General features: G+C 42.3%; 7 protein-coding genes across 13 annotated transcripts in view; 2 read left to right on the top strand and 5 right to left on the bottom strand.

Moving 5' to 3' along the window:
• Nucleotides 1–2,586: 2,586 nt before the first annotated feature.
• Nucleotides 2,587–4,429, bottom strand: LOC125767409 (odorant receptor 56a-like). 2 transcript variants are annotated; one of them, XM_049433960.1, is made up of 4 exons: nt 4,007–4,429; nt 3,172–3,944; nt 2,949–3,101; nt 2,587–2,882 (listed from the first exon to the last, which is right to left on the bottom strand). In XM_049433960.1, exons 1-4 carry the CDS (start codon nt 4,305–4,307, stop codon nt 2,829–2,831), a joined length of 1,281 nt encoding a protein of 426 aa, XP_049289917.1. In that variant the 5' UTR covers nt 4,308–4,429; the 3' UTR covers nt 2,587–2,828. The 2 variants fall into 2 exon arrangements, with proteins under 2 accessions (XP_049289917.1, XP_049289916.1); XM_049433959.1 differs by having other exon boundaries at nt 2,587–3,101.
• A 120-nt stretch (nt 4,430–4,549) lies between these two features.
• On the bottom strand, nt 4,550–6,470 carry LOC125767410 (quinone oxidoreductase-like protein 2). The gene is made up of 3 exons (XM_049433961.1): nt 6,031–6,470; nt 5,328–5,950; nt 4,550–5,257 (listed from the first exon to the last, which is right to left on the bottom strand). The coding sequence occupies exons 1-3, from the start codon at nt 6,208–6,210 to the stop codon at nt 4,819–4,821; spliced, it is 1,242 nt and encodes a 413-aa protein (XP_049289918.1). The 5' UTR covers nt 6,211–6,470; the 3' UTR covers nt 4,550–4,818.
• Nucleotides 6,471–6,593: 123 nt separating this feature from the next.
• On the top strand, nt 6,594–8,351 carry LOC125767412 (fumarylacetoacetate hydrolase domain-containing protein 2). The gene is made up of 5 exons (XM_049433964.1): nt 6,594–6,684; nt 6,901–7,063; nt 7,131–7,530; nt 7,613–7,944; nt 8,008–8,351. The coding sequence occupies exons 2-5, from the start codon at nt 6,936–6,938 to the stop codon at nt 8,165–8,167; spliced, it is 1,020 nt and encodes a 339-aa protein (XP_049289921.1). The 5' UTR covers nt 6,594–6,684; nt 6,901–6,935; the 3' UTR covers nt 8,168–8,351.
• LOC125767417 (39S ribosomal protein L35, mitochondrial) lies at nt 8,334–9,188 on the bottom strand. Its single transcript, XM_049433968.1, has 2 exons — nt 9,029–9,188; nt 8,334–8,956 (listed from the first exon to the last, which is right to left on the bottom strand). The coding sequence occupies exons 1-2, from the start codon at nt 9,051–9,053 to the stop codon at nt 8,397–8,399; spliced, it is 585 nt and encodes a 194-aa protein (XP_049289925.1). The 5' UTR covers nt 9,054–9,188; the 3' UTR covers nt 8,334–8,396.
• A 13-nt stretch (nt 9,189–9,201) lies between these two features.
• Nucleotides 9,202–9,785, top strand: LOC125767419 (uncharacterized). Its single transcript, XM_049433971.1, has 2 exons — nt 9,202–9,369; nt 9,436–9,785. The coding sequence occupies exons 1-2, from the start codon at nt 9,273–9,275 to the stop codon at nt 9,651–9,653; spliced, it is 315 nt and encodes a 104-aa protein (XP_049289928.1). The 5' UTR covers nt 9,202–9,272; the 3' UTR covers nt 9,654–9,785.
• Nucleotides 9,786–9,955: 170 nt separating this feature from the next.
• On the bottom strand, nt 9,956–10,955 carry LOC125767416 (U1 small nuclear ribonucleoprotein A). The gene has a single exon (XM_049433967.1). The coding sequence runs from the start codon at nt 10,815–10,817 to the stop codon at nt 10,167–10,169; it is 651 nt and encodes a 216-aa protein (XP_049289924.1). The 5' UTR covers nt 10,818–10,955; the 3' UTR covers nt 9,956–10,166.
• Nucleotides 10,956–11,057: 102 nt separating this feature from the next.
• The window catches only part of LOC125767387 (serine-rich adhesin for platelets-like), a 39,848-nt gene continuing 38,196 nt past the window's right edge, over nt 11,058–12,709 (bottom strand). For all 6 annotated transcript variants that reach the window (XM_049433905.1, XM_049433906.1, XM_049433907.1 and 3 more), the window contains one exon: nt 11,058–12,651. In XM_049433905.1, coding sequence (XP_049289862.1) covers nt 12,610–12,651 — 42 coding nt within the window. In that variant the 3' untranslated portion in view covers nt 11,058–12,609. The remainder of the gene's footprint in view (nt 12,652–12,709) is intronic.

Below are 12,709 nucleotides of genomic sequence, written 5' to 3'. Positions count from 1 at the left end.
CACTTAATTTCGCATTATAGATCATGTTAAAGGTAAAATTACATACTGACCGATACATCTGTTGCTAACTGCACCGCAGAACAGGAGACAAGCAACGAGATAATCGAAATCGAGATCCTTGAACAAAATCAATCTAGATTGGGGTTGGTTGGTTATAAACATGTGTTGTGAGCAAAAGCAACAACAAAAAAAACCTCTTCAAGAGCAACACGATAAATTGTACAACATTGATTAGTTGAAAGACGGTTTTAACAATATTATTAACGATCGGTTGTTTTTGTCCTGTAGGAACTATTTAAAATTGTTTCACACTAGACGACGGAAAGGCGTTTAATGACTTCTTCTAAACAATCTTTCTTCTATCTTCTATCAGGATATTTCGCGGTTTTGGTCTATCGTCCTCCTTGGGCTTGTACTCCTCTAAACTTTAATGAATAAACTGAGATCATGTAAATTCGTCAACACATTCCACAGTCCCACTTCGTAACCCAAACTCATTATCATGCGCAAAATCGACCTAGCCCTTCAACTGTTTTGCTACACATTATTTGCCTAGCAGAAAAATGCAACTCGTGTCCGATCTTCCACTAGATAACGCAAAGAAAAACATAAATCATACTTCACTTCCCATAAATACCATCTCATACTATGTTTGTTTTAGTTCGCTGCCGCGACAGTGGGTCCATTTTAAACAACACCATACACCCCCGGGGGGGCATTAAGCCATCCATCATCCACCCGCACTGTAAGGGTTAATTGTGTGGTACAAGTGTGGCATGAGCTGCAATATAAAATATCATATCTCGAGAACGAACACCCGATCGATTGCAAACGCGAGATCGAGATCCGACCTGCCAACGCCTGACAGTGACCTCATAAATCACGATCTCTTCCACCGGACCTCCCTTTTTGGCACAGATCACGCAAGAAATGGAACGCCGCATTGGAAGAACCGGGCCGGATTGAGTAATGAAGAAACGGTTCATCTAAACATGATGCCAGATCGCTTCGCGGTACGGGGTTGCGGTGTATTGTCTTATTGCCTATTTTCTCTGACCAAACCCAATTTCACCCACCCGTAAGCGTGAGCCGCAACGGATCTGGTTGCGAGGTAAGTTTCTGTGGGCCCGGTTTTAATTCGATTACATATTAAGTTATCAAATAGTAATACTGCATCCTTCGTACCGGCATTCCGGCGACGTAATCGCCCAATTTTATGCCTCTTTTCGCATACTCACCGGCCCCATTCAGTCGCCGGCGCGTTCGTTTAACAAACCCATCACAATCGGCAAAGTAGATCTCGTTCAGCAGATCGATCGATCTGCTAATGAACGCGATGCGTTGTGGATGAGGAGGAAGATAATTTAACACCATAATCGCAGCTAATCGGGGTAAAGTGATCCAACCGAGTGTGCCCTTCAGAGCACAGCGTCACTTTTAAGTGGGCATCAACCGCGGTGCTTAGGGAAGCCTGTTTGCAAACACAGAAGGAGTATTAATTAATTAAGAGCCGAAACCGAAATCTTACATTACGATATCCCACTTACCGTAGCTCTGTAGGCACTTTGTTTTCAAGCGTCACTCTAGAACACCCTAACCTTAAAAATACCCAATTACCGTTCAAACGTTTGCCGTTTGTCACCTCCGTCGGGTTGTTTTTCGCACGACCTTACCGGTGCGTATACGCACACGCCGAATCGGTACCAAACCACGCCAGGCCACGCCTCGGACATTACGCAGGTTGCCCTTCACTTGGAGACCAAAAAAAAAGAACGGAACACACCCCGCCGGCGTCGACTTTCGATGGGATTGTATTGGCTTTCGTTTGTTTAGCCAAAAGCGGCACCTGCACGGCGTTGGCACTACGTTCAATTTGCCCAGGGACACTAACTCCGGCCACAAATAGAACACACACACACACACGCACTCCGGGATCGAAAATTGCAATCGATTTGATCTAATGAAAACATAAATCAAAACCACCGTACCGAACGCGGGTGCACGTACGACTGTCACATGAGGCTAATGAGGGGAGCACAACAGTGCAGTGGGGGAGCTGCCGTCGCCTACTTGATCGATCTTTGGCGAGTGGAGTTAATCCTATTTCTGACCATACCCGACGGGGGTTCACTTTCACACACTGAACCGAAACATAAGCTAGACAGGATGGAGCATGGCCTACAGATGCATTGATACTAATGTGATTTTTATTAACTAATCTGAACCAGATTGCAAACATACAAAGGATAATAGGTCAGGAGTACAAACGATCAAAAGGGGGAAGAGATATAAAAAAGTCTTTCCTGCATGACAAATTCGCATTAAAATAAATCAATTTTTTAAATTTAGCTAAATTACTCAAAAAAAGCCCTATAGCCTTAGGAAATTTTCAATTTTTTAGAATTTTTTTCTATTTTTTTATTCTTTTTTCTATTTAAAACATTATTTGAGTGAAAAGAAACCCATTGCAACCAATTGGCATTAAAATAAATCAATTTGATTTTTTTTGCAAAATTTCTCAAAAAAATAGCAAGGGGTACCCCTTATTAAATTTTCGAGTTGAAAATTTTTTAAAAAAAATTTCTCATTTTTTATTCTTTTTTTAATTTAAAGCATTATTTGAGTGAAAAGAAACTCATTGCAACAAATTCCCATTAAAAAACTTAAATTTTTCAATTTTGCTAAATTACTCAAATTTAGGAGATTGGCAAATTTATAGATATTTATTTTCAATTTCGTTATGAAGCATTTGTTGTATTGTAGAATTTGTTTAATTAGACGTGGATATTTCTTTCAAAATGAATTCAAAAACTCCTTCACCATTCTCATTAATCGGTTAACTGTTTCAGAATGGTAAAGTAGCTGTACGATGCACGCAGAATCTAAATCGAATGATCAATTAGTATAAGTATTGTATCGGTATCTGTAAAAAAAAGACATGAACTTACCGCCAAGAATGTGTCCAGCGACATGGAAATAAAGAAAGCTTGCATTTTCACAGGGCGATTGCTGTAGAGGATAAATATTTGAAGCATCCGATTCGTACCATGATCGTACCGATACCAATCACTTTTGTACGCCGACATCGACAGTTGATCGGCCTGTAACCAACCGAAAGAAACCAAATGTGTAAGCTTAACAAAAGAAAAATGGCCACGCAAGAACACTCACGCATGCATGTATCTCGTTTGCGTGCCAGTAGTACAGAAAAAGAATGGCCGTCATCGTGGTAATGTAGCAGATATCAATAAACACCTGCACGCCGGATGTGGTCATTGATGCTTCGAATAGTAACGCACACAGCAGTACGGAAAATACGACAAAGTCTAAGAAAACGGCTGCACGCGTTAGCTGCTCCAGTTCGCGTGTGAACGCAACCAAATTTGTCTGCCGTTTGATGCAATCGATTATAAGCGAACGACGTTCGTCGTTGTCCACATGTTCGGGAACGCTTGCTTTTGGTTTATCTGCTGGTCCGGGCGCATGGTAAAGGTCGAGAAAGCAAAGCCGATAATTAAGCACACTACACTCGGTACGGCCGTAAATCATCAGCGTAACCATAAACATGTGCCAGGAGGGAACGATCAGCTGTCCCACGTACATGATGTACAGCTGGATCAGATAGATCTCGAGAAAATGTTTATCCTTCCCATCCGCGGCAGGATACCAGGAGCGTAGAATCGATGTCGGATACTGCTGTTGGGGTATAGTATCATTCGAGATCAAACCGTCCAGATTAACGGTGGGCTCTTCGTACATCAGATACAACACCAACGAGTAGACACACATCATGTTGGCCGTTACAAGAGCGCAACACCAAAACACTACCGCAAGCCTGTTAAGATAGCGAACATTGCTCGTCACTATATCCTTCTCATCGTCCCAACCATCACCAAGAATCCGCTCGATCCCGACATGTGCTGCTTGAATAATGCTATTAAATCCTGCAATAAGAAACGGAACAGTTAAACATTCTAAAGCTCCAATCCCTTCTTCCGAAACTTACGTGCTCGGTGAAAGTAGAAGAAAATAATCCGAAAGATGGTGGTCGTAAACAGTAGTGTGGTGGCCGCATTTGCTGTCATGTCCGAAACCGATCCCCAAACTTGCCACAGATCGATGTACTGTGTGCAGTTGAACAGCACCATGGACACGGTAAAAACCATGCCACGGAAGCAGTGCGCTTTCTTGTACGGTTGGGAATGACCCAACAGTAGCCCGTAGTACTTTAAACCGAGAAGTGTTCGTTTAAGCAACGGGTTATCGTATACCGCGTCCGGCAGGATCCATTCTTCTTTGAGCTCCATCTTTCTTCTTTTGGGTCGACCGTATCGAGTCGTATGCCTTTATAAGCCGAAGGACGTTCGTTTGTTTGTTTGTACACTGATAATTAGCTATGATAATCGCGGCATAATTAATTACGATGCTTAGGCAATTAGAATATCCTTTTATGTTACATCCGAATGTATGCATAATGTATGTAAGAAAGACGGCAGATGTTCGGACTATTTCTTTCAAGTCTCTACTTGCTTTCCTCGTTACAGTTCAATAAAGGGTAAGTTAAACTATTTAATTATTCCTTCAAGTACTTAACAATATGTGGGATAAGTTGTTAAATAACCGTAAACTAAATTCCCAAATGGTGCGAAAACTCATAAACGAAAGCGTGTGACATGAATGATGACAAAAAATACAATGAAAATGATTAAATTATACAGCGTACACACTAAACATTTAAGCTACAGCATATCCACCCATGCTGCGTAATAACGACGAAATGCTCATTAACCAAAAACCTTCCGCTTAAGCAAATGCTACCTAATCCTTCGATTTTTTCTTCTCTCCTCCTTCTTGTTTGCTCTTCGCTTTCTTCTCTTTAGCATCAGCGCAATCATCTTCATCCGGACACTGTACATCAATTAACACCTTGCCGGTGCACTGTTTCTGCTGCACAAACTCAATCGCTTGATGAATTTTAGCTAGCGGAAAGATTTTACTAATATGTCCCGCTATCATACCCTCCGACCGCATCTCGATCGTGTCCGATATCATCTGCCGGTACGTGTCCACATCGGGATACTCGTACAGATCGAAATGTCGTACGTTTTTGATAAGTTTAGCTTTTCCTTCCACCTCTTCCGGTTTCTCGTCCTTTTCCTTCCGCTTGGGTCGTTCAAATTCTGGCAGTTCCGTTGGGAATTTAGAGGCATTGAAAAATGGATCAACTGAGATTAGCTGCCCGTTCGTAGGATCGACACTGAATTGAAGAAGGAAGAAGAAAAATAGTTTTAGAATACATTCCCTTCTCGGATTCGGTTACAACTTACAAATCAGCAAGCAGGTGAAGCAATCCTTTGCCCACCGCATCGTATGCAACCTTCGCCTTCTTGTCGCCCATCGCATCCTTCACGTTTTTGTAAAGCTTCGTAAAGTTATTCTTCGTCATGCTCACTACCTTGTGTGCTCCTTTTTCCCGCACCAGATCGGAACTGCTTTCCGTGTCGCACACTGCGATCACCGTTGCCTTGTACACGCTAACGGCCAAATCAATTGCCGCCAGGCCCATACCGCCCGGTCCTGCCGTAATGATTATCAAATCGTTTTCCTTCAGATTACAGTGCAAGGCGAACGTTAGCAGGGCGGTTCCATGCCCGTACGGTAAGACAGCCATCTCGCGCAGTGGCACCGACTGTGGAACCGTCCAAACGTCTCGATTTTTGACAACCGCTTCCGAAATGAGTCCTCCATTAGGATCCTGCAGATCGTTCATAACCACCACACGGTCGCCACGGTTGAAATGATGCGGATTTTCCTTTCCGATGTCAACGATTTCGCCGGAAAATTCATGTCCGGGAATGAACGGCAATGGAACGTTTATTTCTGCATGTTTTCCGCCAATGATTTTAACGTCGGTAGAATTCAAACTACAATAATGCACCTTCACTCGTACCTGAAACAATGATGAAAATGTTTAGTATTGTGTAATTAAAACAGGAAAAATTGCTCAGCTCAATTACGCCCTTTGATTACCTCATCACTTTTCAGCTTTTCGATCTTTTTTACCGTTTCCAGTACGAGCGGTTTGCCTGCTTCTCGTAATACCGCAGCTCTGTGGGCATGCCGTATTAAAAATCTACCACTCTGCTTGCTGTTGTTTATTGAAATTTCGCATATTTTACTCACAATTTTAGGTGTAATCGTTCTAAACATTATGCGACCTATGTTTGTTTAGCAATGTACCGCTCGGTTATTAACAATAACAAAACCAATGACAACTTTGACAGCTCTTTCCAAGCCGGCTTGGATTCGTTTGAACATGGTGGAGCACTTCCTGTTGAATTTTAAAATTGCACAAGACACCAGATGCTTTTTTAAGGTTTTTTTGTTCCTCTGAAGATACATGTTTTGCTAACTACATTTTCTGTATGGTAAAAACATATCTAAACTATGTAAAAGTAAAATATTGGCTCGCTCCACTGTTCAATACTAAATTCAAAACAACACACAACCAGGCGCCCGCTTTTGCGCCATCGAAGTGAACAACATACATTCACACGTGCAACATAACTTCCCCTCTCATAAATTGCATAAACTTTGCTGGTGTGCGTGTAAGCAACTGGGGTTTGTTTTGATGCGGTAATCATCCCCCCAGCATCAGAAGAAACTGTACCAAAAAATATTACTGTAAGATTTAGCACCGAATTGTTTTTGCTCATTCATCTCCAACATTTTAATCACCCCCAAAACCCCCAACCACATGACCAACATTTCACTGTGACATATGGCCCCACTAGAATCTTCTTGTCCCCACCAGTACTAATAGATAAGCGTACGAGATTGCCTAAAATTATCAATTCCTTCGTTTGAATACTTGACGCTGTTGCTTTGGTGCGTGTGTAGCTGCCGCGGCACTTTGGAACAAGTCACTTGCGACGATGACGATGATCGCCAACATTGCTTTACGCGCTGGTACCAGTTCACGGCTGTCAAGCACCATCGTCAGTGTTGCCTTGGGAAACAAGTGTTCCAGTTGGAATTACGCACAAAGCGGTTCTTCAAGAAGGTAAAATGTTTTTCGAATCTTGTACATATTAGCAACATCTAATGTGTGATTGTGATTTTTTTCCCAGATTTATCTCCCAATCCACTTCTAAAGCAATGCGTTTCGTTCAGTATCGTACAGCGGCCACGGGAGACAAGCAGCGGCTCGGTGTCTTATCGGAAGATGGTACGCAGGTATCTGACATTTCTGAACGATATGAAGGTGACCTGATAACGTTCATCCGATCTGGTGTTTCGCTCGATGAAGTGAAAGCGGCCGTCTCTAAGGCAAGCCCGATTAAGGTGGACAGCGTGGAACTGCTTGCTCCCGTCACCAACCCACAGAAGATTCTGTGCGTCGGTCTCAACTATAGTGGCCATTGCGAGGAACAGAACAAACCGATTCCGAAGGAACCGATGTTCTTTAGCAAATATGCGACGACCGTTGTTGGCCCGTATGACAACGTGATCGCCCACAGCATATCCGATGTAAGGCGACCAGAGCGAATGGAGTTACTTTCCTCTTGTGGATACGTTTAATTTAAGTCGATAATTTCTCTCCAAACGGTAGCAAATCGATTGGGAAGTAGAGCTGGCTGTCATCATTGGCAAGAAGGCCAAAAGTGTGACCAAAGCGAACGCAATGGATTATGTGTTCGGTTACACGGTGGCTCAGGACATTTCGGCACGCGACTGGCAGAAGCTGCGCAACGGTGGACAATTTCTGATCGGTAAATCGATGGATACCTTCTGTCCCCTAGGACCGGCCGCTGTTCACAAGTCGCTGGTAAAGGATCCTCACCAGCTGGCGATCAAGTGCAGTGTGAATGGAGTGGAGAAGCAAAACGGAAGCACGAGTGAGCTGATTTTCCGCATTGACGATATCATTGAGCGGGTTACACAGTAAGTTCAATCGGTTCCCAGTATCGGATTGTATACATATGTAACGTTTCCTTACCGTCATAGGTCCATTACGCTTCTTCCGGGCGATGTCATCCTGACGGGAACACCAGCCGGTGTCGGTATGCATCGTAAGCCGGCCGAATTTCTTAAAGCAGGTGATGTTATCGACAGCGAGATTGAAGGTCTCGGTAAAATCAAGAACAAGGTCGTAGCTGACTCCTAAAACGATACAGAAGAATTAAGATACCGGTCCCACAAGCTGCCATATTACGTCGTTACGGGTTTTGAATGGGATGAGACGTGTAATGAAATATTTACGATTCATATTTGATTTTACAATTCGGATGCAAGTCTTCCGTTGATGGTAGCTGGACACCCTAAATACACACTTATTATTCACTGGTAAATGGTTTTAATTATTCAACTACATCCGTTCGGCACGATGGCATCGCTCATTGCTTCAGTGGCTTTCTTCTAGTGTACACAAATTCCTCCCTGGTATGGTACGGTGCGTATGGATCGTTGATGTAATGCCTGGGACGCTTCCAGTACTTGGTTACCATCTTATCCAGCAGCGTAGCCTGCGTCCCATTCACGAGAACGTGCTGCCGTAGACGACGCTTTCGGTTCGCTCGCTTTCGCCACATTTTCTTATGCCGTCCCGAGATGGTCCGTATCCAACCACCCCAATCCAGACGCTTGAATCGCTTAACCACTGCTTTCACTGTCTTTCTTTTGCCTTTCCGCAAGGAAAACTTAATCACGGTACGACTAGGTTGCGTTTGTAACACCGGAGATTTAGCCATGGCATCAAGCAATCGGAGGGATGTAGACGGTTCCGTGGAACACGTGTTGTTCGGTATCCCTGAGATCGTGTTGCGAAAGGAAGGAACCGCATCGTTGTTCGGTCGTACAAATATCGAAAAATTACGCCCCGATTGAGATGTAAGCGCGGGGATCACCGGCGGAACTCGACTAATGACGGCTCTTGTTTGTACCACTTGGCGTATAGCTAAAATGGGAAAAGGAAAATGATATTTTAAACCACATAACAAGGCGAATTATCTTCTTACAAAACACTCACCCAATGAAGCTATACTCCGGAACATTTCCTTTGATGCTTTCTGTATTCTTTCTGGCAAAATGCTTCACAAATTTTCCTCAAAACATTACGAGCTTCTCACGTAAGTATCGGATTGGCGTATTTCACGTCCATTTCTACCACTGAATGACATCTGTCACAGTTCGTCCGCCGCATGCTTGCTATTTGTTTTTATTTTGGAAATCTTCACAGTTCGGGTTTCCAATTTTTCACTCGCTTCCTCGCGATGGCTCAGGGAAAGTTGAAATTAAAATCGAAATCAGCACCAAATGTAAAGAAAGGTGCCAACAAGAAGCCGGGAACGGCATTTAATAAACGGAAAAGTAAGTGTTGCTGTCGTGAAGCAGATAAGCGAGAAGAGTTTGTCATCTTATTTTGAATTTTTGCAGATGCACCCATTCAGTCAAAGAAACACAGATTCGAAGAGGCACACAAACTGAAGCAGGTTATTACGAAAACAGTCAACAAGAAGAACGAAGATGATATAAGGAAGGTTGCGTATGAAGGGCAGACGAAGCTCAGCCAGGCACAATTAGCTGTGCAGGAACATCATCGGAAACAGGCAGAGAACAACGGATCTGAGGCAGGTACTTCGAAGGGCAACTGAAGATGAGCTCAAGGTTTCATGGTATTCTGTAACGTCGTTCATCACACCGTCTACATGTTTAAATATGAAGATTTACATTAAAGTGTAAACAGCAAGCGGTTTGAGAATAAAAGATGTTTATTTAACTGTAAAGTCTTATGTTAGAGCTGTACACGACCATTCATACCTTGTAGAAGCAGTTTCAGTTCTCTGAATGGAAAGCACTTGTAAAAAGATCAATTTAAACCCGTAACATTCCCACCACATTTTAAATGAGATCCCCATGAGCGATAATCTAAACGGACAATAAAACACAGTCAATGTATTCCGGTTTATATTCTAAGCAATCACCAAACCGACAATACCATGATATAGCGGAAGTGCAATGCTTAATGCATGGTTTATTGTTTATCAGTTCAGTTCATGTTCAATTGTACATTATAAAATTTACCTGTGGCTGCATCGACACCCGATGATCCACTGGTGTAGTAAGATAAGATCACCTGTTAGGCTTTTATACGATACGGAGAGCATTTACTTCTTCGCAAACGATATCTTCATTGCGTGGGTCGGTGTAATCTTGAATCCCTGCAGTGCTTCCCGTGCTGCACCACTCTGCAGTTCCGTCGCAAACTCGACGAACGCAATGTCGTGCCGATTCGGTACCAAACGAACCTCCTTGAAGCCCGGGAATTGATTGAACAACATAGACAGCATCATCTCGTTCGTTTCCTCCGGCAGGTTCGTAAGGAACAGGATTTGGTTCGGTGGTTGCTCAGCAGTGGCCGAATTGTTTGTCGCTCCCACCTCGCCGGCATTTTTCAATTTCTTTGCCTTCTTGTCCTCCGTCTGCACCGGTTTCGGTTGCTTCACGCGCTTCGGTCGCTCCTGGAAGGTTCCCTTCAGCTTCGCAATCATATCACTATCGGATTTGGAATAGTTGATGCGCATCGGTTTATCGTAGAAGGGGAATCCTTGCATCGTACGCATCGCATTCGTTGCGCTGGATATTTCCTTAAAGATGATAAATGCTTGGCCGCGCATTTTCAGCGTTTTGTACGCGACGATATCGAGGATTTGACCGAACTGGGAGAAAATAGCGTAGAGTGACTTTTTCAGCTCATCCTTGTTGATTTTCTCGTTCAGGTTGTTAATGTAGACAGTGTGATTTGGTCGGATATCCATTTTGATCGCTGCACTGCACTAAAATACAGTAATTTTCTGTAAATTCGATTTGTTGCAAAAATGTGCCGCTTCAAGAAAGGACGCTATTTTTTTTTTGCTCTTTCGGATGAGTATTGTCAAATAATGACAGGCAAGCAAAGGGTTTATGTTTATAGTGCTGGGTTGAGTATGGCAAAGCTGAACCTGTTGTAAGAACAGACAAGATTTAAACATTTCAAACAAAAAAGAAATTCAGTAGTGTCTTTTAAATATAATTTGTAGTGCTTTATTTGGCTTCCGCATTTTCACATTGTTTTGCCACTGTTAGACGTTTTCAAACCGTCCTATTTCGCTTGTATACATCTACAGACAGATACAGTACGTAACATTACTACAAAGACATCCGTCCTGAATCGGGAGACGCATTTTTCTTAATCCTTTACCAGACCATTGAAGATTATTGATTCATAACTTCGTTACGATTCCCACGAACCCGGGATACACTTTCCGTTGAGAACGATTCAGGACTGTTTGAAATATAGCGATATAGTAACTATCGACCTATCGAGAATTCGCGTTGAACAAGTTTATCCCATCGCGAAATTCGAGCGAATATTTTAGTTGTATTACGCACAGTACAATTACAAAGCCGCTTTCATTTTCATTTCTCACAAGCTATCATTCCACATGTCGAAATCCTTTGCCTTTATGCTAGCCTGATAGTGTTTGCACACAACAAGACAGGGCTTAGGATCGTTTTGATACTCATTTAGGAAAGAATATTATGCTACATATAGTTCATGTTTCTTACACGTGTCCAATAAATTAGCGTGTGGATTTAGTTCCATCAAACGATATATTGCAGATAATAACAAAACATTTTTCTATGTTGTTCAATTACTGCAAGCGCTCATATATATTCCAAGAGACACCTAAAAAACCAATCATCTTTTTGCTTTGAAATTCTACATACGATCTATATGATACAGCTGGACTAATTCTGAAAAGTATATATGCTAGAAATTCATGCAATGATAGCAAATTTTTACTTCCAATCAATTTAAACAAAACCAAAAAACTTTAAATAAAAACAGGAAGCTAGCGTTCACGCTTTTGTGTGTGCCTGTGCACAGGTGTAAGTAGTGAAAAAATGCGTATCTTGCTAATTTGTATGTATCACAACGCTATAAATGAAGTTTTCCCTTGGTAAAATAAACGAGTGCATTACATTTCGTTATGCACCAATCCCGTGGCACGTATATTATCTTAAACTGGTGTCACATTCTATGTACACATTGTGCCATTTTGGGTATCATAATTTGCAAAAAAGAAGAATAATTCTAGTTTTTTTTTTGCGAGTAATAATGAACATCAGAACTGCTTAATATTTGCTTGAGTGACGACACCGTAACGAAGAACCCAATATCAAGTGTGTCCCCTAATGTACGCTCTTGTGTCGCGTAATGTTTCCTCTGGCTATTATTCCCGCCCTAGTGTGTGCTTGGTGCAATCGAATTTAATCGTTACCTGCCCAGACGCGTACGAAAGATAACCGAAGAGCAAATATAACCTTTTCTTGCATTTTTAATACATACGGCAGCCCATTTTATAAGTTCTCTATTTGTTACTCATCATCTAATGTTGTGTGTGTCTGTGTATGATTTAAGTTGAACATCAACTCTGCTTTAAACCTCTAAGCTTAATTAGAAAAAAATAGGTAAACGTTTGCTGGAGTTACTGCATACTCTTTCGCTCATTGTATGGTGTATCTAACCCCAGTGCGGCACCATGGCACCACGTGTTACAAACAAACTTAACCACTGCAAACTTCCGAATGATCATCCCAAGCATTAACCTGAAATTAAAAGAATCGTAGAATTAACGATCTGGATGAGTAACGAGGGCTATCTTCA

Source organism: Anopheles funestus, chromosome 3RL, assembly GCF_943734845.2.
Source record: "Anopheles funestus chromosome 3RL, idAnoFuneDA-416_04, whole genome shotgun sequence".
Classification (NCBI taxonomy): Eukaryota; Metazoa; Arthropoda; class Insecta; order Diptera; family Culicidae; genus Anopheles; species Anopheles funestus.
Note: the sequence above shows the minus strand (reverse complement) of the source record. Positions and strands in the feature narration are given on the sequence as shown.